This window comes from Tamandua tetradactyla, chromosome 4 (genome assembly GCF_023851605.1).
Source record: "Tamandua tetradactyla isolate mTamTet1 chromosome 4, mTamTet1.pri, whole genome shotgun sequence".
Lineage (NCBI taxonomy): Eukaryota > Metazoa > Chordata > Mammalia > Pilosa > Myrmecophagidae > Tamandua > Tamandua tetradactyla.
Genome location: NC_135330.1, coordinates 126,711,707 through 126,738,505, shown reverse-complemented (window position 1 = coordinate 126,738,505; position 26,799 = coordinate 126,711,707). Strand labels below are relative to the sequence as shown.

Here is a 26,799-nt window from a genome sequence, read left to right as displayed (position 1 = left end):
TCTTCATTAAAGTTGGGAAGTTTTCTGCCATTATTTCTTGAATATTCCTTTCTTTTTTTCTTTTCCTACTGGGGCCCTGTGCTGGTTTGAAAGGAAGTATGCCCCCTAAGAAAAGCCATGTTTTAATATGGATCCCATTTCTTAAAGGTAGAATAGTCTCTATTCAATGCTGTGTATTTGGGACTGTGATGGGATCATCTCCCTGGTTGATGAGATTTAGTTAAGAACGGTTGTTAAACTGGATTAAGGGATGACATGTCTCCACCCATCTGAGAGGGTCTTGATTAGTTTCTGAAGTCCTATAAAAAGAGGAAACATTTTGGAGAATGAGAGACTCAGAGAGAGCAGAGAATGCTGCAGCACCACGAAGTGGAGAGTCCATTGGAGATGAAGAAGGAAAATGCCTCCCGGGGAGCTTCATGAAACCAGAAGCCAGGAGAGTAAGCTAGCAGATGATGCCATATTTGCCATGTGCCCTTCCAGCTGAGAGAGAAGCCCTGACTGTGTTCGCCATGTGCCTTTCCAGATGAGAGAGAAACCCTGAACTTCATCGGCCTTCTTGAACCAAGGTATCTTTCCCTGGATGCCTTTGATTGGACTTTATTTCTAAAGACTTGTTTTAATTCTCGGCCTTAGAACTGTAAACTTGCAACTTATTAAATTCCCCTTGTTAAAAGCCATTCCGTTTCTGGTATATTGCATTCCAGCAGCTAGCAAACTAGAACAGGCCCCCATAATGAGTATGTTGGAATACTTCACAGTTATCCCATATGTCTCATAAGCACTATTCTTCTTTTTCCTTTCTGCTCTTCAGCCTTAATCATTTCAATTGTCTTACTTTTGGGTTTCTGATTCCTTCTATGCCAGTTCTAATCTGCTATTGAAACCCTCTACTAAATGGGTTTTATTTCTATCATTATGGTCTTCAACTCCAGTATTTGTTTGTGTTCCTTTTTAAAATTTCTCATTTGTTGAGATTCTCTTCTTGAGGTTCTCATATTGTTCATTCACCACTTTCCTATATTCTTTAGTTCTTTCTTAGTGTTTTCTGTTAGGTTTTTTGTTTTCTTTTGTTTTTAGGTACATGGTCCGGGAATTGAACCCAGGTATCCCACATTCTGTTAGCTCTTTAACCATACTGAAGATCACTTTTTTAACATTTTTTTGATGTGTCCAAAGTCTGTTTTTCTTCACTGATGGTTTCTTCAATTTTACCTTGTTCCTTTGGAGAGGTCATCATCTCCTGTTTCTTCATCTTGTAATCTTTTCTTATACATTCTACATTTTAATATGTTATTATGTTAATGCTGTGATTCATTATCTGAGTTATCTGTTTCTATGTGAGGTGATTGACTTCCTGAGTGTCAGGAGTTAATAAAAACAATCAAGTCAATGAAAAAAATATCCTTCACAGTCTTTGCAAACTGGCTCTGTGTTGGCTGGTGCTCTTCTTCAGAGTTCAGCCCTCCCATCAAGATCGGCTGAGGAAAAAGTACAGGGTCCTCTCCATCTTTTCTGAGCTTGCATCTTGTACTAGGCTTGTGCTCACTAATGGCCTTAGGTATTCCCTTACAGGAATCTAATGCTCCCTCCATTCCCTATGAAGTAGCTTTTACCCCTCCCCAGCTTTCCAGGGTACACTATCATATGTCTTGAAGACAATAATCCCAAGTACTTCAACTTACTTTTTTCTTACATTGCTTTAGACGTGAGCAAGCTGCTTCTGCCTGCAGCACAAGTTCTTCAAGGGCGAGACAGAAATGAGTTTCCTATTTCAATCCTTCAGGTTGCCCTCCAGTAGATTAATATAGACAAACAGGCACCTCAGCATGTGCAAGGGGGTTACTTTGCTCCTTCCAGAACAGGGCTAGGGATCTACAATGAGAATGCAGGCTGGCACCACACTGCAATGCAGGGAGGATGGGAAGGAGCTAGAAAGGGCACCGTGAACTACTCCTACTTTTTTTAAGTTGCATTTTCTTGATTTGGCATTCATCCAGTTACTACATACCTTTAACTGTTTTCCACAGTTCTGAGGAAGATAGCTCTTCCAGTTTTTGTGAGCTGTTCAAATATTCTGTGGGGCAGTAGAACCCTGGAACACCTTAAGTCACTGTCTTGATCAAGTGAAAGTCTATTTGTACTTTTTGAATTCTTTTTCCCAAAATAACCAATGATAACTAATAGAATTCACTAAGACTTCATATTTCAAACCCTACTTAACAATGTTCCTCTGATGGCCCCGAATTTGTTATAGAACAGAGACAAAAATGCAATGTGTTGAGGATTACCTGTCTTCTCCTACCACAGACCTACAATATGTCTTACCTAATCACAAAACTATCAGCTCTCCATTCCCCCATTCTACTCTAAAATTCTCAATTGGTATTATCTAAGTCTTATTAATTATAATAACAATACAAACCCCATGCGAGCATTTGCTTTTGACCTTTCAGGGAAGTTTGAAGACTCCTTTCTACACTTCTTTAATTCACTTCCAGACAGAATTACTAATCTATCATGGTGAAACTCCAGTACATTATTTAGATCCTCAGGCCTGGTCAATGAATTTACAAAGGGGTTGGAAGATGCTTTCCCAAAGGATCCCACAAGGCTTAAAGAAGCAGATCTGACGAGAAGATGGCTTCTTCTCCCCTCTTGCTTATTAAATATTAGGGCAACATTATTCACTGCTCACTTCTCTTTCTATGGTTTTCTCCCATAGGAATGGTACTATCACAGACAAGCTTGGCACTTAGTAGAAACTGTTACAGCAGGATCTTTAGCATACTTTGAATCTATCACACTGAGAGCAATAAAGCTCAAGTAATAGAGTTTTACATTAGGAAGTGGAAACAAAATCTAGCCAATAATGAAGAGTCCATTAGTCATACTTCATTCATTGAATTTTCTTGCAAATCTCTCAATGGTAAAATACTCAAATGAGGTAATATGCATTCATGAATTCCTAGATCTCCATAACAAAAAATACCACCCTAAATTGCTCTTAATCCTCAAAACTTGCCATATACATTGCACTACTGTTTGGTTTCCAAACTGCTAAAGCAAATACCATGCAATGGATGAGCTTAAAATCAGGAATTCATTGGCTCAGTTTCAGAAGCTAAAAGTTTTGTTTCCTCTCAGGGCCAGAATCTTCTGGCAGATCAGCAATCTTTGGGATTTCTTGGCTTTTCTCTCACATGGCCATGCACATAGCAGCATCTTCTTTCTCTTCCAGCTCTTCTGTTGACTTTCAGTTTCTTACTTGTCCAGCAGCTTCTTTTGTTGCCTGACTCCCACTCAGTTTATAAAGGGACCAGTAATCCAAATTAAAGCCCAACCTGTTGCAGTGGAACCACAACTTAAGTGAAGTAAAATCTTGAAGAGATTTTATTTACAGTGGCTCCACATCAACCAGAAGGGGGATTAAACCAAGACCATGTCCAAACTCAGGTTTGTGATTCAATTTCCCATACTCAGCCCTATGAACCCCCAAAAGACATGTTTTTACTGCATGTTAAATAAAATATTCATTCCATCATAATATCCCAAACGCCTAAGTCATTTCAGTAACAAGTCTAAGTACAAAGATTCATAAAAATCAATTACGGAAGTGGCCAGTCCTAGGGCAAAATTTCTCTGTCTGATGGGCTGTGAAACTTAGAAAACAACTTCTCTGCTTCCATTACACAATGGAGAGACAGGCATAGGATAAAGATTCCTATTCCAAAAGAGAGAAATTGGAAGGAAAACAGAGGTCACAGGTCCCAAACAAGTACAAATCCCGACAGGACAAACTCCTATTAGATTTCAAAGGTTGACAGTCATTTATGGGTCAATGTTTTATCCTCCAGGACTGATGGAGCAACAGCCCCATCCCTTCCAAATGCCTGTGTAGTGGCCATGTTCTCCCATAACACTGAGATAAACCCCCCGACACCCACTCCATCCAAGCATTATGATGTTGGCACTCTCCCTGGGCAGTAGGGCACAAGGCTTACCCCTGCCATGAACCAGGACAGATGGCCTGGTCCCTCCAAGTACAGGGGAGGATCTGCCTGAGGAGACGTTTTTGTTACAGACTTTTGCTTCCATGGTTTCACACTTGAAGTAATTCTTTCTTCAATTCATCCCTTCTCTGACCCTTTTAGTCCAAACTGGCAGTAGCTCTGGACATACAAATTTTGCAAAAATCTCATCGACTTTGAATGCAGTTCAATTACATCCAAACCACAGACCACGGAACTTTCTACAGACCATTCTTGTATTTCCAATCCTGACTATCACTGAAATGACTGACTGGATCAGTCAGTCAGACTCTTTTTAGCAAGTTGTTCAGTTATACCCTCACATGGAGCCCTGTCCTCTGGGTACTCACTTCCTAAAAGCTGAAGAAGGTCTCTTACGGAGCCACTTCTGGCCTTAGTTTAAAAGCACACCATCTGAATAGGCTCAGAATTTTCCAAACCATCCACTTTTGGTTTTTTTGTGCTTAAAAGCTTAGTTCTCAGCTTATAACTTTCTTCTCACATTTTACTATAAACTGCAAGGAGAAGCCAGACTATGCCTTCTGCTCTGCTTGGAAAGCTCCTTAGGTAAATATCCAAGTTTGTCACTTAAAAATTCCTCTTTCAATCTGATATCAGAATACAATTTTGTCAAGTTCTCTGCCACTTCATAATAAATATCATCATTCTTCCAATTTCTAATAACACATTCATTATTTTCTTCTAAGGTCTCATCAGAAGTACTTTTAACATCTGTATTTTTACCAAAAGTCTCATCACAGCAATCTACAACAACTCATTTCAAAGTCATTACCCAATTTATTTCCTCTTTTTAAATATCTGTCAAAGCAGCACCTGACTTATCAGTAACAAAAACTGTCTTAGTTTTGATTGCTAAAACAAACATCATGTAACAGGTTGGCTTAACATCAGGAACTCACTGGCTTATGGTTTCAGAAACTAGAAGGTTTCCTCCCAGGATATCTTCTGACTGGCTGGCAATCTTTGGGGTTCCTTTCATTTTGTCATATGAAAATGAACATGGTAGCATCTTTTTCTTTATCTTCCAGGTTCTGCTGACTTCCAGCTTTCTTCAGTGGCTTCTTTCTCTGTCTGATTTTCATTCTGCTTATAAAAGACTCCAGTAATCCAGATTAAGGCCCAACCTGATTCAGTTCAGCTACACCTTTAATTAAAGGAACATCTTGAAGAGATCTTATTTACCATGTGTCCACACCCACCAGAAGGCAGACCAAGACTACGAACATGTCCAAACCAGAGTACACAACTCAATCCACCACAACTATGCCTAGTTGTCATGTACATTATCTTATTTAATTCTTCAGACAATGTCATAAAGCAGATTTGAATGATAAGAAAATTAAAGCCTAGCAAGATTAATAACTTGCCAAAAGTCACACAACTAATAAACAGAAGAGTAAGGATTTAAATTCAGAACAAAGGCTAAAATCTGTACCAGTTTCTATCATTTGGATTTTCCATGCCCTATCTAAAACATCACAATTGTGTCTCTGCTTCCTGGGGGAGCTAATCCATTTGATATTTTAAGTTTCTGTCTTAATTAGTTTTCAGAAGCCCAGCTTCTAGTATGATCAACTTGGAAGATTATCAGGTAATACAGCTCTTTCTTTCTTACCTTCTTTTTAAATATAATGAGAAAATAATATTAATTTATACTATATTCTGATATACCCAAGGAATAGGCAGATTACTCATTCAAATATTCTGCTTACTAAATGTAGTCCTAAAACATGTACATATGGATTAAAACCAAGCTTATTTTAAATAAGAACTATAATTTAGAGATTGATGATTCTAGAGCCATGTTTTTTTTAATGGCTCAGCAATACCATTAGCATGGTAAAATGTTGGTTAGTAATGCAGTCCAATTAATAAAGTAGGTTTTATTACATTAGTTTTATTTCTTGAATGCAGATTTTAAAAAACAAACTATGAAATAAAAAAAATAATAGGTGCACGGATGGTTCAGTAGTAGAATGCTTGCCGTTCATGCGGGAGACCTGGGTTCGATTCCCAGACCATGCACCCCCCAAAAACTTAAATAAATAAATAAAAATAAGTGAGTCAGATTCATTCGGAGCATATATTTTTTAAATGCAACACCTCAAGCTAGAAGTCATTAAAAGGATTCATCATACCTTATGAACTGCTGTTTTAAAGGAATGATATAAATTTACAAATAGCTCAAGATTAAATGACAAAATAATTAAAAATTAGATGACTTTTTAGGTGAATGAAAATTTACCTAAAAGTGACATCAAAGAAAATAATTTATTACAGCAGGCTCCTACTGTATAATCAATCAAATATACCGGTACCCTTCTAATTATCAGGCACAATGAGAAAGCAAGAACAACAAAGCTTAAACAATCACCTCACCTTAGAACTTAGCAAATAATATGGGTACGATACCAACATTTGTTGAATAAATGATCAGGTCTATAATATATAGTAAGTAAATGTGACCTTGGGAAGGATTCAGAAAATTCAGTATTAAAAACCTTAAGTATATGCTTTGTACATATTCTGCATATTTAGAATCTTTCTATAAGAAAAGAAAGGATGGCAGAGGAGGAGAAAATTATCGAACTATGATATAATATAAAATCATCTTATCAACAAACTGATTACATTTGAATGTGTTAAAACTTCTGTCGCCAACTCAACTGCCCTTTTACGTAGAACCATCTTTAATGTTAAGGTTTCTGTACACTACAAATGGTTTCTGAACAAGGTACAGTGATAGTTATTCTACTTCTTTATTCCTCACCTCTTCCTACTCCTCCTCCCCAAAAGTTATCCCAATAACTATGTTATTTGTATAGTCTAGTTAAGATAAATCAAACTTCCAATAATAAGTATTATTTAAGAATATTTTCAAGGGTAAGTAAGATACAGCATTGAATGATCTAGACCAGAGTGCTTATGTTGTCTTTTTAATTGTTCTTAGCTACATTCAAAAGAAATTTTAAAGAGACCATTTTTCAAAACTTTCAAAAGCAAAAATGCTCTGATGGGGGTAGGATGAAGGGAGCAGAGAAGAGTACTGCCTTCTGGCTCACCTCACCACCATTCTATGAGCTTGTACCATGCACAGCTTTTCAGAATCTCTATGGACACAGAGAGAGAAAATGGAAAAACCAGTACTTTAGAAAGCAGCAACATTTTATTAAATAAACAAGTATAAAGATGCGCAGATACTGCTTTCCTACAGAAAACTCTTAGACTCATCATACTCTCCAAGACTGCAACCAAATCTGGTGTAATATAGCCTAGCAATTTCAAAGTATGTTCCCTGGACCAACAACATTAATATCTCCTAGAAATGTTTTCAAAATATCTTGGGCTCCATCCAAGTCCTATGGAATCAGAAATTCAAGGGGGAGGATGGGACGAATTTTTGTTTTAGACAGCCCTCTGGGTGATTATGGTATATACTAAAGTCTGAGAACAACCACCACAGCCTAAAAAGAAATGTAAAGAACCTGGAAGGGACTCTAAGAAGAACAATGCAGATGAATGGAAAGCATGATAATGAGAATAAACAAAAGAACCAAGAAAAATGGTTTTATCCAAGAGAAACCTGCAAAGGTGACATTTACAAGTCTTCAAGTATATGAAGAATTATTCACAAAGGAAGGTAACCAGATGTTCTCCATTTCCCCTGGGGGAAGACAGAGAAGACATTAGGACTTCAACTTGTATCGTAACAAATTTAGGTTAAAAAATAATTCGAAGTTTGCTGACACACAGTATTGTTAAACATTAAAATAAATTGCTGAAGGAAGTTGCAGAACCATCTTCTCCGTGTATCTACCTCATAACTAAAGATTAGAAACCCTCTCTTACAGTTCTTTCCAGTCCAATGAATGATTACCATCTAGTATATAAAAAACTAATATTTACAAAATATAAAAATATATTGATATATTATAGTCCTTCTTAAATTCCTAAACTATCTGCAGTACAGTAACTATTTTATACATCTGAGTGTTCAAATTATAAAAACAAATTATTTCAACGTAAAACATACACATTGGAAGTATTTCTTTAGAGTATATATAATATATATTATGTTATTCTTGGCTGAGACAATTTACATATATTTTTAAATAAAAAGAAAATGAGCATAAATGAATAGGATGCAAAAGACTGGTATCTAAAAATTGTATCTTTGTATATAAAAGAGATTAATGAAAAAAATCATAACATGGATACACATATATGAATGCAAAATAAGAGCAATCAATATACATGGGGGAGGTTTTTACCTCCCCAATCTATATCCGTTGAGATGAAGAAAACAGTAACTTACTTTTTTGAGTCCAAATAGAGAATGGACAAGTAAGGAGAGGTTACCATGTGCATTTCCATGTGACAAGCTAAGGATCAAGAAATGCCAGTAGCCAGCCCCAGAATGCCGTAGTCTTCAGGAAGAACGCATCATCGTGATGATGACTTGATTTCTACTTTCTTTTGGCCTTAACGTATATGCCTTTGCTGAATGATGATTTAATCTTATGCCTTCAACTTGGATAGCTCCGCCTAAGTTGTTTGAACCTGATTAGATTGCAACCCCCCATAGACTATCTAAAATAGAGAACTGAAGCTACTTCTTTGGCAGTGGAGTTAAGATGAGCAAGTTGTGTCACGTTCTCTCAGAGCCAATGAACCAAGTGTTCTGGATGATGATTTTTGGTGACAGAAAAGCAGAAGATGCAACCAGAAATAAATTCAAGACAATATTAACCATGCCCTAGCTAAAACTAAAAGGAATTGCTAAAAGAAATCAAAGAAGACCTAAATAAATGGAAGGACATACCATGTAGATGGACTGGAAAGCTAAATACAGTTAACACATCAATTCTACCAAAACTGATTTATAGTTTCAATGTACTGTCAATAAAAATCCAAACAACTTACTTTGCAGAAAAAGAAAAACCAATAACTGAATTTATTTGGAAGGGCAGGGTACCCAAATAGCTAAAAATATCCTGAGAAAGAGGGATGAAGTGGGAAGTCTCATACTACCTGACATAAAAGCACATTACAAAGCTACAGTGGTCAAAACCGCATAGTACTGGCAAAAAAAGAGATATACTGACCTAAGGAATCAAACTGGTTGTTCAGAAATAGACACGCTCACCTACAGACAACTGCTATTTGGTAAGGCGGTCAAGCCAACTCAATTGGGACAGAGTAGCCTCTTCAATAAATGGTGTTTGGAGAACTAGATATCCACATCCAAAAGAATGAAAGAAGACCCATATCTCACAACTGATACAAAAATTAACTCCAAATGAATCAAAAACCTAAACATTAGGGATAAAAACATAAAACTTTTAGGAGAAAATGGAGAGAAATATAAATATTGTGGTAGGAAATGGTTTTCTAGACCTTACATACAAGGCACTAGCAATGAAAAAAGAAATAGACAAATGGGATCTTCTCAAAATTAAACACTTTTTTGCATCAAAGGACTTTGTTAGGAAAGTAAAAAGGCAGCCTATGCACTAGGAGACAATATTTGGAAAACACATATCAGAGAAGGGTTTAATATCCAGAATATTTAAAGAGGTTCTACAACTCAACAACAAAAAAGACAAATGAACCAATTAAAATATGGGCAACAGACACAGAGAGACAATTTTCTGAAGAAGAAATACACAAGTGGCTCAAAAACATATGAAAAGATGCTCAACCTCACTGACTATTAGGCATATCCAAACCACAATGAGATACGATCTCATATCTATTAGAAAGGCCATTATCAAAAAAATACAGAAAACTACACGTGCTAGAAAGGATGTGGAAAAAGAAGCACACTTATTCACTGCTGGTGGAAAAGCAAAATGGTGCAATCGCTCTGGAAAACAGTTTGCAGTTCCTCAGGAAGCTAAGTATAAAATTGCCATATGATCCAACAACCCCATTACTAGTATATATTTTGAGGAAATGAAGGCAAGGGCACAAATGGACATTTGCACACTGATGTTTACAGTGACATTTTCATTATTGCCGAGAGACAGAAATAATACAAATGTCCATCAACAGACAAATCACTAAACAAACTGTGGTATATACATATGATGGAACACACAGCTGTAAGACAGAATCAGTGAAGCATATAACAGTGTAGAGGAACCTTGAGGACATCATGCTGAGTGAAATTAGTCAGAAACAAAAAGAGAAATACTGTATGGTCTCACTTATATAAGTGAACTTTGATACTTAAAGTTAAGAACATAGGTTATCAGAAGATAGAAAGAGGGTAGAAGATTGGGCATTTGATGCTAAAGGAGTATAAAATGTTCAACAGGACTGATTGTAAAGATCCAGAAATGAGTAACACAATACAATCTGATGGTAGGACGATACTTTAAGTGTGAGTATGTTATAAAGGAGGACTGGGGGCATATATGCAAACCAGAAGGAAAAACAGAAGATAAAGACTGGAACTGTATAACTAAGCAATGCCTAAAGTGGACAATGGTGGTGATGAAATGTACAAATATAAGAAACTTTTTGTATGAGGGAGAATAAATGAATATCAATACTGGCAGGTGTTGAAAATGAGGTAGTATGTGGGAAAAAATACAATCAACACAAACTCAGATCTATAGTTTTCAATAACATTGTAATATGCTTTCATTGAATGGAACAAAGAAAATATGTCAAAACCAGATGTCAGTAAGTGGGGGATATGGGGGGAGTGTTATAGGATTCTTTGTGGAAGAAAAAGAAATGTCCTAATATAGACAGTGATGGCGAAGGCATGGCTATGTGATTATACTGGGAACCGTTGATTTTTTACTTGGCTTGGATTATATGATATATGAATAAAACTTTTTAAAAATGAAAAAAAGCAATAAATTAATGTTTAGCTAAACTGCTTCTAATATTCTGACAATCTTATACCTTATATTAATAAATTCATTAAGTCAATAGAATAGATAACTAAAACAAGAAACTTAAGAAAAGGTCCTTGACCTTTATGTACCACAAAAGTAAATGTAAAGTACAAAGATAAATGTGCCATAATTATAATTTCTGAAACAAAACTGTTTTTATATGTAGAAAAATCACCAAAATTTAACTAAAAAATTTTCCTTGTGAATAGGAAATCACCATAATGAAGACTCTGTGATCTGTTCACCTCCAAAATATTACTTTGTAGTTGTAGTCTTTATAAACAAAATATAATTTCAGCAATTTAGTGAACATTCCTATTTAATATAGTTAGTGAAACTTGTAAAGTTAACACTTTTCTTTACCTTTTCTACCTTTCCACCATTGATGTCACCAGGGAGGAATTTCTTGCCAATTGTTCTTAGATCTGTCTAAAATAAAATTACAATTACAATTACTATTACAATTACAATTATAATTATAGAGAAAAATAAATCTAAATCTCATAAGCAAAAGATAAAAACACAAGAGTTTATGAATCAAAAACTAAATAAATGTCTATTAACTAGCTATGAGAGACAAACATTTCATTGATCTTTTCAAGTAACAATCCCATATATATATTGTTTAAAGTGTGTTGGCAAATTGAACATTAATAATATAACTTAATTCTGGTCGTATTTTGTAGGTACCCTTTTAACATATTATCCTCTATTAAAATTCAAAACTTGATTTATGTATACTATGGCCTTACTACAAAGCAATACCTTAATCCAAAATGAAATGACTATTTTTGAAAACATAAAGATAGTCTGCTTTTACAATTGAACGCTTCTGCTTTGTTGGGCAGAGACATAAAAACACATTACTCTATAGGCTGTGATATCTATAATATAACAAAGCCACATAACATACCCATATACTCGGGAATAGCAAAGAAATCATAATAAGACTTTATGGTAGTAAATATTTATTTCATTTGCTTAACCAAATTACAGAAATGGAAGGTAGCGAACAAATGCCTTAATCATATGAAAATGCTAAAAATGTAGTAATACTAGAAAGCCAAAGTAAAACATAAAAAGGTAAACATAATGGACTAACAATGTTTAACTAAAGTTAAAACATTGTCAATATAAAAAGAAAAACTTCAATTACAAAGGCTACATAAAAAAAAATGTAAAAAAATATTTTTAAGGACGAATTCCTCTACAGGAAGTGAAAACCTAATGGAATGGTAAGATACTTATTCAGATGAAAACTTTCAGTATTCATGAAAAAGCACAAGCATTTAAGTTAAGAAATTAAACTTTACTTGAATACCCATTTAGTGAATAATACGTGACTAATACAACTAACAGTTCATAAAAACATAGGCATTATTCTGAAGTCATTCATAGCTTGAAATATTTAAATATGAATGAGAAAGAGAATATATACAAATTTTAAGAAACACCATGGTCCCTCACTTCTGACTTTTATCAGTAATCATGAAATTAATTCAAACTAAAATGAGCCATCAATGTTAAGTAGAAAAGAATTCTACTTTTTAAATTCTAACGTTTGATTCATCCCAAACTACAATTTATTAATTACTTGACCTTGGACACTGTCCTAACTTCTCTTAAGTCAGTTAATTTATTACTTTAAAAAATGGAAAAATATCACCAACTCTATCTTAGAAAGTTGTCAGGTTAAAAGGAGAGGATATATTCAAATTTTACACAATACTTTTAAAGTGCTATAGATACATAAAAGGAATAAATAATATTTCAATGTGTTTAGACAAGACGAAAATGGTATTCCAAATCTTTTAAACATCCTGAAGTTAAAGTCAATTTCTAAGTTATGAAAAGTCCTTATTATTCAAACCACATTACATCAAGATCACTAGGATGACTGGATCAAAGAATACTTTTCTACTGAACAAAAACAAAAAAATTATGTGGAAGAAATTTTTAACCTGTAAAAATTTTTTATCATTTACAAAGCATCTAGTTACTTACACACACAAAAATACATATGCACATATACTTATACATATGAGATTTCTGACTATTCAAGTTCGACAGAATACCTACCTAGCAAACCATTTTATGATATATAGAATTTTTTAAAATAACAAAACAACCTGTTTATAAATTTTTAGTGTTGTGCTGGTTTGAAAGGATATATGCCCCCTAAGAAAAGCCATGTTTTGATATAAATCCCGTTTCTTAAAGGTAGAATAATCTCTATTCAATACTGTATGTTTGAAACTGTAATGAGATCATCTCCCTGGTTGATGTGATTTAGTTAAGAATGGTTGTTAAACTGGATTAGGTGACGACATGTCTCCACCCATCTGAGTGGGTCTTGATTAGTTTCTGAAGTCCTATAAAAGAGGAAACATTTTGGAGAATGAGAGACTCAGAGAGAGCAGAGAATGCTGCAGCACCATGAAGCAGAGAGTCCACCAGCCAGTAACCTTTGGAGATGAAGAAGGAAAACGCCTCCCGGGGAGCTTCATAAAACAGGAAGCCAGGAGACCAAGCTAGCCGATGACACTGTATTCGCCATGTGTCTTCTCACTTGAGAGAGAAACCCTGAACTTCATCGGCCTTCTTGAACCAAGGTATCTTTCCCTGGATGCCTTTGATTGAACATTTCTATAAACTTGTTTTAATTGGGACATTTTCTCGGCCTTAGATCTGTAAACCAGCAACTAATTAAATTCCCCTTTTAAAAGCCATTCCGTTTCTAGTATATTGCATTCCAGCAGCTAGCAAACTAGAACAAGTGTACAGTAATTAAACCTTCCAAAATTTTTTCTAATTCAAGTAGTTCTACCTCAAAATGGCATGCTTGATTTCAATTCCATTCTTAATACTCTTATTCCCTACTTTACAGCATACAAAATTAAGAATCCTCCTTTGCAACAAAAATCTCTGCAAAAGAAGAGCTAACTTAATAGGCCCGAGGCTGCTATCTTTAGAAGAGTCTCATTACAAAATTGGCCCTAGGCTAACTTTCTGGAACTTGGCCCTCTAACCATTTCCTACCTGAAAGTGTGGTTCACTGCTTAGATTGCTTCTACAAATAATGTAATTGATGGTAAGCACCTTTCTTGTTTCTGAGAGCCTAATCTACAGTTTTGGTGTGTGACAATCAAGGTCTTCATGAAAAACCCAATACAAGTCTTGGGCACTGAGTACAAATGCTATGTTAGAGAAAGAAACTCTTCTCACAGGAAGAGCAGAACATAAGGAAGCTCATGGATGGATTTCTCCAGACTCCTGTGACTTCTTCCCTTGCTGGTCCTGTTTTGTATGCTTTCTCTGTAATAAACCTTAGCTGTGAGTACAACTATATGCTGAGTCCCGTGAGTCCTTCTGGTGGTGAATCAGCAAACATGTGGGTAGTCATAAGGACTCCCCGAAAACAAAAGCCCATATATTTTTATGATTTCCTGGTAAAATTAAAAAAAAAAAACTGTGCAATTAAAACGTCCATTTCTTCCAACAATTAGTAATCTATATTATAAAGAATCATTAATATAAATCTTTCTAAACTAGTAATTGATAAAGTCATAATGGCTCAAAAGTTAAAAAAAATTCAAAAGGATACTATAAATGGTTGAGTGTTATTAAAAGGTAATAAACTTGAAAAGCTGATGATCTGTCTCTTACACATTTCATCCTTATTTTTTTCCCTTCATCATATCTTTTTCCCTTTGATTTGTCTTTTGTACATTTCATCCTGAATTCTTTCCTTCATCATATGGTATTAACAGCTTTGGTCTGGGGTACTTATCTCTCTCTCTCTATATATATATATATATAGATCAGAGAAAAATATAAACATAAACTAATTCATTCAGATAATAATCGCCATACATCTCTTACGTGCCTAGTACAAATACTGCATCTTAATTTGTTAGTTAAGTGCCATATTCAATTATAATTAGTTCATTTTTTTACCTAAATATATAAAAATCACTTTCCTATCATTTTTGAAAAGTTTTTTCCCCTTAAATTAACAAAGACATAAAACAGTTATTTACATTTTTTTAAAAGCAGCATTGACTAATTTGTAGTGTAAGTAAAAAAATTAAAGTGTCTACGGAATATTTACTATTTTAGTCATAAATAACAATTTCTAACTAATGCTTACTCTAAAAGATTTAGTCTTTTTTTAATTAAAAAAATAGATACTTAGCTCTGAAACAAAGAAATAACCTTGTCAGTCTTACTTAATAAAATTCAAAGAAATTGAAAAAAGTGTAGAACATAAATTTTATGTTTAAAACCAAGTTTAATTATATAAATATAAATTTAATTGATTTTAAAAGAAAAGAAGCTGCATTCAGTTACATATTCATATTTTAAATGTTTTTATTAATGTTTGCCATTTCTCCTTTCTAGTAAATCTATTTTGCACAGATATGATGAATTTGTCAGATAACAGTCTATGACAAATTTCACCAATCATGTATCACAGGGTATAATTTTAGTTATTAGTAAACTGTCATTGAAAAGGCAACACGAAAAAATTCCTACAGGGGTAACTGCAGGATAGAAAAAAGAATATTAGTTTACTTACATTTATATTTCAAACATGTTTTACAACTCTTCAAAAAAATCCAAAATCCAAAATCCAATCCCATTTATGTAAAAGACAGAGCCACACATGGGGGGGTGGGGGGAAGGAAGTAAATAGAGAGATTGAAAAGAAATGCATAAAATTGCATTTATTTTGAAGCAATAAATCCAACTGTCAAAAAGCTATAGAGTTTCCATATAAATTAAATTGCAATTTTTTAATTAATATAGTCAGTTGTCACTGCTATTACATAGCTACCATAAATGCCATGAAATTCTATAACTGATCACTGGATTAAAAAACTAGTATTAATTGCATTTTCCTTTTTCACTGGATTCTGAATAACAGATTTTAAGGAAACAAATATTTCTAAATAAAGCTGCCTAATCTGAGATTACCAAATTCAACAAATACCACTGCAACTTAAAATAGTAAAAAAAACAAAATAGGTGTACTCCATATTCTACTTATCATAAAATTCAGCTTATTCTATGAGACTAGAATACTTCTATACTCCATATTTTTCATGAATATAGCTTCCAGAACTAAAATGCATACAAATTAATAAACACAACCTACATTGAGAGCAATCGGGATGATGTCATTTATATTGACTTTGTCAGGAGAACTTGTGCAAGCTTCAATGCCTTCATCTGAAAGATACCTGTTAAAAACAAACAAATGACTTAATATTATCTAAAATCAAAATTAATAAAAATTATTTTCTTAAGTCTACAAACATTTCTGTTCGCTGCTATATAATGCTTCCATTCCAAACACAAAGGAAAGAGTCCTAAAACCTTCCTGTATATTTACTATTACTGATAGAACAAAATAGACGAGGCATATTTTTCTTCTTTTGTATCATTAATCTGTATGTGGTAACACAGTAAACTCTTGAAAGATACTGAAATACACTGTAAAAATAGAACTGAAGAAAATATGTATTTAAAATTAGTCCAACAGGAATTTTCTCTGGGCTGTTTTCTCACATCAGCTTCTGAAGTCCCTTCTTAAAATCATGTTCTCTAGACTTCTTCAATAAATGCTACTGACTTCATGTGGCACAAAGGCAATTTTAACTATATACTTTTTATTTTTTCTGTCTCTCTCCAATTTTTGTTCTCATTGGCTTTTTTGTGCTCTGTTCTTCTATCCAGTGCAAACCACACATACACACATCTGTCAGAGAAAATATTTAACTCAAGTTTAACGAGATTACTGAATCCAAAAAAAGAAAAATCATCTTTACTCATCCATCCATGGCTAACAAGGTTATTTTGTAATCTACAATAAATTCTACAATTTGGATATCTATTCCCCTCCCCAAAAGTCCATCTGTAAAAATGCCCCAACTTTTTAAATAAGTATCAACTCCTTTCATCAAAGGCCAGTGCTACCATTGCCACTGTGGACATTCTCCCATTGCTAAAAGCATCTAAAATTAATAGTCTAACAGCTAGTACAGGCTCATTTTTGATGGCCAGTAATTACACCATCAAAACCAACATTAGACTGACTCTAAAACACTCTGTTAATGTAAATCCTACCTGGAGACAGGAATTAAAACATGTGTGTCTTCAAGAAAAATGAATGAATGATTTCTCAAAAGAAAAAGAACAACTGAAAAGAAACATGAATAGCTAGAAAAATACAAAAGAGTGACAGGAAATAACACTGACAAGCTTATGAACAAGACTAAGTCAGGAAAAAGCAAAAATAAATAAAATCAAAAACATTAACAATAATTAGGTACTATTAAAAGTTTAAGACCATGGCAGTTGCTAAACTACAATGATGAATGAAAGCAAGTAGTTGAATGGGTTCAAATAGAAACAGATGTGGTAGGCATGTACCTGAGTCAATAAGAACAATACATAGTAGGCAGCAATGGCAGTATATAAGGGACCACAGAATACAAATGTGTTCAGTCAGTTTGGCTGGTTAAAATACTGCTTGTTCTAGTTTGCTAGCTGCCGGAATGCAACACAGCAGAGATGGATTGGCTTTCAATAGAAGGGGATTTATTTAGTTAACATATAGTTCTTCAGGAAAGGGAGCTAACTTCTGACTGAAGTTCTTTCTTACATGGGAAGGCACAGGGCAATCTCTGCTGGCCTTCTCTTCAGGCCTCTGGGTTCCAACGACTTCCCCTGGGGTGATTTCTTTCTGCATCTCCAAAGGCCTGGACTGAGCTGCGAGTGCTGAGATGAGGTATGCCGAGCTACTTGGGCTGTACTACCTTGAGCACTCTCATTTAAGCACCAGCCAATTAAATCAAACATCATTCATTACAGCAGGCATGCCCTCTTAGCCAACTGCAGATGTAATGAGCAACAGATGAGGTTCATGTACCATTGGCTCATGTCCACAGCAACAGAACTAGGTACCTTTACCTGGTCAAGTTGACAACTGAATCTAACTACCACACTGCTTTAATCCAAAATGGCTAAATTAATTTGTTCATTATCCTGTCAATATTTTACCATTCTTTAGTCATATCCTATATATGTAATTCCAATCAATCATCACACAGAGTTATTTCTACAGTAGAAAGGGATATGGATGGCAAATAAAATGCTGTTTGAGTGATTACAATATAACTTTCCAAACTCCTATACAGTGGTAAAACAGTAGCAATGACTAATAGAATACTTCATTTTCTAGAAGTATAACTCTTTAGAATTAGAGGATTATAAAATGTCAGATGAACTGGGATAGATCTTAAAAGATAATCAAACTTTTATCTCTTCAATTTTACAGATGAGGAAAAGGAGACCCAGATAAGTTAACTAAACCTGTCCAAAAATACAAACTTAGGTAATGGTAAAGTTAAAACAAGAATCCAGGCATGCCTCTTTCATATAAAAAAATTCAGCAGTCTTTCCATATAAAAAAATATTGCTTTTACTTATCAAACAATTGATGCTAGCATTAGGAATACTGTCTTTTCATATACAGAAGCCAATATCTATATAAGTCTCCTAATCAACTAGACACTTCACCAACTCACACACACACAGCACAACTAGGCAAATTCAGTCGATGAGCATTAAAATATATTCAACAGGAACAGGTCTATATTCTCAGTAAAAGATCAGGAAATTAATAAATAACTAATGATAAAAGATTCAATTATCTTTTATTATTAAGGGAAGTCTATCTCAAGGCAGAAGTCATAAGGGGGTGGAAATCTAACTTTGCCAATGTCTAAGTCAAATATTATGTGATTTTCTTCAAATAATGCCTTTAAACTGCCTTCTGAAGAACACATACATATATTCAAACATCTGTCCTTACAATTCAACCTCAACCAGAAGAAACTTTGAGGCCAAAAAAATAACTCACTACTTTCTGGATCTAGCATTACAAAATGTGGCTCGGTCTCAATTTCAAAGTTATAGAAGATCTCCCTTACCCACCCATTCTTATTTTGAGAAATCACAAGACTTGAATTTACAGATTTACTCCATAATTATCAAAACAAACAAACAAACAGGAAATCCATTCACAGCTTTCCTCAAGTAATATCTTAGTGAGTCTTCTATAAATACCAAACCATTTTCACAGGATTGAACCTAAATTAACCATAATTTGAGACTCACAAAATAATTTTTTTGCTTTATAAACATTTAAAACCCCAATAATATTGATAAATAAAACAAGTAATAAAGTCAAAAGTCAAACGCTCAAATCTGTTTTAAAATGCACCAGTTATACAGTAACTGAAAGAATAAAACAAGATTCACCAGCTTTAGTGTGGTCATCAGGAACTGAAAATTGGAGCAAATACGTCAGACCTGATCCCTGTGCACGTATGATGGGCCTCAAAGGAAATAGATTATAATCAGCTCCACTGGCCATCTTTGAGCACCTAAAACCAAAGGGCATGGACCCTAATGAAGAAACAGACCTCCAGGAGTTCTGGCTTACTAAAACAGTTAGCAATAGCACCTGTGTATTTTCCCTCCCTAATGGAGATTTTGAAACAGATTATCATTTCTATTCTGAACTAAAAATACATATGAATACATTTTACTGACATGTGGGGCACTAACAGGCTACATTTCAGCATGATATTCATTAAACAGACTAATACTTTCTCACTAACTTTACCTACAAATAATATAATTTTAAATCACCAGTTTATTAAATGTTCAAATTTTTTAAATATGATTTTAGAAAACGCTTTTTTTCAAAAACAGAAGATGTTAAAATTCAACTTAGTCACTTAATCTTGAGCAATTCCCTTCACTTCAGAAATAAGTTTTACTATTTATTATTATTCACCAATTTGGAAGGATACTTTTTGTTACTGAAAATAATGAATAATATACGCAACAAGAAGGGGTAAACAGCCTAAGTGCCCCTACCAAAACAATCTTCACCTCATAGACAGAAATCACTTTGCACATAAAGCCATCATACCCAAAGCACAGTTCAAGAAGTTTAATTGACAGAAAATTGTAATAAAATAAATACTATCATTTTAAGTTCATTTATTAGATGCAGATAGTGAATTTCCAAGAGATCATGAATAAGGAGAAAAGAGCCAATTTTCCTTTGATCCATTCCTCTGAAAGCAGATAAAATAAAGCCTGAATCCACCTTATTCACTGGCTATGAGGCACATGTAATGAAGGCCAAGGCAAACTAAAGAGCACACGTCCCATCTCAAGGGAGCAGCCATAACTCAGAATCCAGAGTTCCCATGGATTGTCTGCACAAAGGTAGGTAAAGCAGCAATTGCCAGATCTAATTTCTAACTTTCAGGTTTTTGTACAACACTCTATAGGTAAAATAAAACAGGTTTCAGCTTGTATCTGGCACACATGCTCTGTATTTATATAACTTAACAGTTTTATTTAATTTATCTGCTTATTCGCGCCTGTTACTTCCAAGTTGTGTCTGTGTATGCAGTGTCATGCTGGAAGTGTTTCTCAAATGATAAAACATCAATGACCAGCTTCCTTTTTAAGCAAAAGAGAAAAGGATTACATCTTTTAGGTATTTTAGAATGTAATAAATACAGAAACTCCTAAACCTAATGCAACTTCCCAAAACTTGAAAAAAAAAAATTACTCTGTAACAATCCCTTTATTCATTCAACCTATTCTCTTTCACTCTCCATAATATAAATGGACTGTAGCACACCTACCAAAAATTCGTATAAACTCTTACTGTATCCAGTCAGAGACAGTGAAATAATTAACCTGCCGATTCCCTTCTCCTCTGGGAGAGAAGGAAATGGTTTATAAATTCCTGTGTATAAATACAACTTCGGAAAATGCAGTATTTAAATGTATTGAGTAACAAGATTATTAAGGTAACAAGTAAGAATATAGGCCAAAATTTGCTTCAGATAACCTGGCCATTAAAAGACATTCTAAGAGAAGATAATCTTTTGCTTTTTGTGCAGATGAGACCAATATTCATGTTACAGATTCATTAAGAAAAAAATCACAGACAAGGATATAAATTGGTACAGAACCAGCAAGCTGAATGAATCAATGGGATTGCATGTCTGAATCTCTCAGTAACCACGACAAAAAGGAAGATTAGAACCCTACTAAAGATGATTCAGAAAGGAGTACTATGACACATAAATTGTGAAAATTTTCTTTCAAAAATGTCTTTTACTACCAGTTCCCTTAACAATCACATATCTCTTCTCTCTCTACATTTTTTTTCTTCTCTATGAGCACCACAATCTTTATCCCAACAATTACAATAAGGACCTGAATGAACTTGAGCTTACAATTTCATTTCCTCCTGTGGCTTATACATAAATGGGTCAAACTAATAAAGTTACATATTATTTAAAGTATTTTTAAGTATGAGCATTAGTGTTGATGTGAATCAATTTAGTAAACTATTCTCAACGCAAGATTTATCTTTTTCAACAATAAATTATCTGTAAAATGTATTATATTTTTTAGTTTTTATGATTTCTTTGACTGTATAAATATTAAATTACTTCCTCCATTTAATTAAGCTATGATATAAATTTTTTTCTATACATACATACTGATGCACAAACTAGAAAAATCTATTTTAATATCATCTATGTTAACTCTTCAGATTGCCGTATTACAAATGTATAAACACAAAAGCAAAAACAAGGAAATCATCATGAAAACTTTGACATTTCAAAATTTAATCTGCACAAAAACTGAGTTAAAGATTACATGAATAGACAACAAGTAAAAAATATTAAGTCCAATCTTTGTACTACAGATGCAACCTTTTTTTCCAAAATAAACTACTTCTGGAGACATGAACCAATATGAAATGCCTTAAAATACGTCATCATTAACATCCTCACTATACAAAGTTCAATAAATCATTGTCCTAACAAAACTTTTTCTTAGTACAATATTAAATGTTGAAAGATGGATATTAAAAACATTTAAAAGTGTTTAAATTCTGAAAAACTGAAATCTTTGTTTTTAAGCACTTCCTTTAAAAAGCTGAAGATTACGAGGTAGCTGATTCTGAAAGTTGTACTACTTGACAATACCACTAGATGACAATCTTGTTTCACAAATGTTTTCACAAATACTATGCCACCTTTGGAGGCTAAGAAATGAAGATCTTCTAAACTAGCTTCAAATGCTTTTGATACATTTATTGTTTGTTGAGGGGAGAAGAAATACTTTCATAATTTTAGATTTTGTATTTGATATAATGATCATTCAGGGCTTTTTATAAAAAAAACTCATTTCATAGTATTAAAGAAATACTTCCACATTTAAAAAAAATTGAAGTATTCAAAAGACATACTTTGATCTACAGCACATCTCCAAGTGTAGGGTGGATTTTAAATGCTGTTGTATCTCATCTTGGGGGATGGGGAAGAGATACCCTGATACATTTGGGATACATGTCAGTGAATTTTACTAACAGTAGGAATTATTACAAATAAATGTTCTTTTATATTGCTTTTAAGATTGAAATTTTGTGCTCCATTATTTTTTATCTACAGAAACAAAACATATTTCCATTCATATTTTTATTTAAAAGAAAACTGTCATCAGATTTATGTGAAATGGAACCTAATTTACATTTAAAAAAAGACAATTTTCTCTCCTACATTCACTCTTTGGAAATAGAGTATTATAAAAACAAATTACATGCAAACTTTTAGAGACTAATGCTTTTTTTGCTGTGGAAGAGATAAAAAGAGTAGATTTATTATTTCAATGGTTGGTGTTCTCTGATCAATAAATAAGCACAACAACAACTACATGAAACTGCTATAAGGAGATAAGTTAAATTGAATCATAAACTTCTACTATGTATGACCTCATATTCAAAATATTAAAGAATTTTCCCAAGTATAAATCAACCCATGAAAACATTAACCCTAGAATATTTTAGTATAAAAAATTAAAGCAGCTAAGCAAGTAAAAATGTGTATAAGTCCTATGAAAGTCCATATTTAATATATCACAAAGTATAGTGACAATGGTAACCTTCTCCTAACTATATTATCATTCATTTCTGCAAACCAAGTGTTTGCATAAATTTTAAAATATAAAATGAAAGCCTATTTTTACTTTCATTGAAGGTTGTAATTTATGCCCTTCTCTAATTCAACATTTTCATACTTTAATTCAGAAGCAGAGCTGAGGTTAATCTTTAATAACTCAGATTTTAAAATGTAATACTTGATATTTCTGCATCTTTCCTACAGTCCATAATAGTTATAAGGTCATATATCAGGTCAAAAGGATTACTTCAGGCCTGATGCCCTGTAAATTCACTAGTGCATTACAGCATCAGTGCTTAGTCCATGCCAAAGGCCTCACATGGTAGCCTTCCACGATTAAGCCCAAGGAGACTACATACTGACTTATGATTAAGAAATTCTATAAAAAACAGCATCTCATATCAAACACTGGAAGACATTCTTATGAAGAGCTCAGAGACACATTCATCTGAGTTGCACTTTTTAGTGATGCACAAGTAGATGTATCAGCCCCTCCCTTTAATTTAACATGTGGGGTCCCTACTTAATCTTTTTGTGTCTCAGTTTCTACCCTTACAAAAAACTGGATACCATAATGATCTATAGAGTTATTCTAAGAATAAATGAGATACCTTTTTGTCCAACATCTTAGCAAGGCTGCAATGGCAGCTATTGTTCTCTGGGCTTAGTGATGACGCCCAAGGATGACAAGAAGGAGGAAGATGCCAGAAAGTCAGCCAAGAAAGACAAAGACCCAGTGAACAAATCTGGGGGCAAAGCAAAAAAACAAATGGTCCAAAGGCAAAGCTCAGTACAAGCTCAAATTTCTGTTTGACAAAGCCACTGATGACAAACTCTGTAAGGAAGTTCCCAATTACAAGCTTATAACTCCAGCTGTCATCCCTGAGAGAATTAAGATTCAAGGTTCCCTGGCCAAGGCAGCCCTTCAGGAGCTGCTTAATAAATGGCTTATCAATATCAAGCTGTTTTCAAAACACAGAGCTCAAGTAATTTATACCCTAAACAGCAAGGGTGGAGCTGCTCCAGCTGCTGGGGAAGATGCATGAACAGGTCTTTCCAACTATACATTTTGAAAAATAAAACTTTATTAAATAAAGAAAAGGAAAATGAGATAGCATCAAATACCCACTATATGTTTGGTATATATTAGAAGTGAAATTATTAGTTTTCTTCCTTTCTAAATAGGGTCCCTTGGTATTTATTTGGTAAAACAGTATTTTCAAGACATAATGGTACTCAAAAATGCCTTGTGATCTCTTATGAGAAAGTAAAAGAATGAAAATTTGCCTAACAATGACCAGAATTTCTTCAAAGCCTACAACTTACAGTCATAAGTTTTATATGTTTTCTTATTAGTAAGGTTGAACTTTCTAATATCATGCTATCACATGGAATTCACTGAGAACTGAAGAGGGTCTGAATGACGGAAGGAATTTTATCATTTAATTTTCTGAAATATTTCCACTTTACAGATATGGATGAAAATAAATAAATTTTAGCAATCAAAAAAAGTAGGCTATCTCACCAGACTGCGGAACTGGTTCTGCTCCAAACAGAATTTCTAATACTAAATACACCACAATCATTTTGTCCAACCTGCCATTTATGTCAAAATTAAACAATGTCCAGAAAGAACTGTAAGTAATAAGTTCAAAATTCTGTAGTTAAGGGGGAAATTAGAATTTTACTGATACCTAAATTTTATTTAAACTAATGATATCATTCAAAACTCTACAATGAAAATATACTGCTCCAATTACAATAGGCAATTATGACAATATTGTTTGTTTCTAATACAGGTAAACATATATTCTGCCATCTAATACCAAAACTTCTCTGTATGTGCCCTCAAAAACAAAAGAACTATGTGAAAAGCACAATATTAAAATAAAAAAGGAGAACTTTCGGGGAAGACGGGGGAGTAGGGCGCTGCAATGCTCACTCCTCCTCCCAAAACAGCTGATGAATGGGCTGAAACAGTCTGAAACCACAGTTCTGGGGCTACAGAGACAGGGAGAACACTATACAGCATCCAGGGAAGAGCAGGACAAAGAAGCTGTGACACAGCAGAAAAAAAGTGTGAGTAAATCGCTAAGCAACAACTGCTGGTACCCATCCCCCACTTCAAGGCTAGTGCCCTGGAGTCCTATTCAAAGCCGGCTCATGTGAAAGGAGAGACACTTGGATGATCTCTTTCCCAAAAAACAGGAGGAGATTTTAATATTTCCTTCTATTAAACTTCCCCATCTGGGGAATTCCTATTATTCTCACAAGCAATGGGGACAACAAATTCGGCTGAGCCCTCAATTTTGAGGCTCACCCCTGTGAAGCTTATTCCTGCAAAGGAGAAGCTAAGCCTACCTATAATTATGCCTAAGAGTCACCCCCAGAGAAGCTCTTTTGTTGCTCAGACGTGGCCTCTCTTTCTAAGCCAACTTAGCAGATGAAATCACTGCCCTCCCCCCACCACATGAGACATGACTTCAAGAAGTGTAAATCTCCCTGGCAACGTGGTACCTGACTCCCAGGGATGAGCCAGGACCTGGCATCACAGAATTGAGAAAGGCTTATTGACCAAAAGGGTGAAAGGAGAAATTAGACAAAATAAAGTTCCAGTGGCTGAGAGATTTCAGAGTCCAGAGGTTATCCGGGAAGTCATTCTTACACATTATATAGATATCCCTTTTTAGTTCATGTATTGGAGAGGCTAGAGGGAAGGACTTGAAACTGCTGAACTGTGTTCCAGTAGCCTTGATTCTATATAATCATATAGTTTGACAACTGAATAACCATATAGCTTTTACAATGGGACTGTGTGATTATAAAAACTTTGCAGCTGACACTCCTTTTATCCAGGATATGGAGAGAAAAGTAAAAAAAAAGACAGACAAAAATTAAATAAATAATAGGGGATAAAGGGTAAAAAATTTGGTAGGTTGAAATACAAGTGGTCACTGAGAGGGAACAGTAAGGGATAGAATGTATGAGTGTTTTCATTTTCCTTTTTTTTTTTTTCACATGGGCTGCCACCAGGAATCAATCACATGGGTCCCCAGCACGGCAGGTGAAAACTCTGCCATTGAGCCACTGCTGCTCCCTTTTTTCTTTTTATTTCTTTTGCTGGAGTGATGCAAATAGTCTAAAAATGATCATGGTGATGAACACACAACTATGTGATGAGATCGTGAGCCACTGATTATATACCATGTATGGACTGCATGTGTATGAAGATTTCTCAATAAAAATACTAAAAAAAGGTTAAGGCCCAACCTTGAATTATGGTTGACATTTTGATGGATCACTTCTCTGTACTCTTACAGCATTTTGTATGTATTTACTTATCTTTTCGTCTCCTTTTTCAAGTTGCTTCCTCAGTTTTATAAGTGATTTAAGGCTTTGTTAATGATTTGTCAGGTCATTATTTTGCATATTTTAGTTATAGGAACTCATTTTTATGTATACGTTGGGAAAAAAACAGTAGGAGAAAAGGTCAAATACTTATCACAACTCTTTGATCTGCAGTTTACATCACAGGCTCCAGGCTTTTCTAGCCAGTTCCAGATAAGGACACCTGTGCCACTGTTTCAACTCTATCCCCACAGGTGCAAAAGGAGTAGACATTCAAAAAAGCAGGCCCACACTGGGCTGCGGGAAAGGTTTGCTAAAGTGTGCCATCTGCTGGGCAGGCATGGAAAGCACAGCTTTTGGGAGCCATCAAAAAGGCATTTTGGCTTTTTTTTTTTCCTGACCCTCTCCCAGGGCTCT

The 26,799-nt window shown here is 34.3% G+C and overlaps 1 protein-coding gene and 1 pseudogene across 1 annotated transcript in view; one reads left to right on the top strand and one right to left on the bottom strand.

The window, feature by feature from the left end:
- Positions 1-26,799, bottom strand: part of TDRD3 (tudor domain containing 3) — a 269,944-nt gene that overhangs the window by 157,785 nt on the left and 85,360 nt on the right. Inside the window, 2 exon segments of the mRNA XM_077158398.1 lie at positions 11,327-11,392; positions 16,122-16,206. Coding sequence (XP_077014513.1) covers positions 11,327-11,392; positions 16,122-16,206 — 151 coding nt within the window.
- Positions 23,705-24,080, top strand: LOC143681396 (small ribosomal subunit protein eS25 pseudogene; annotated as a pseudogene).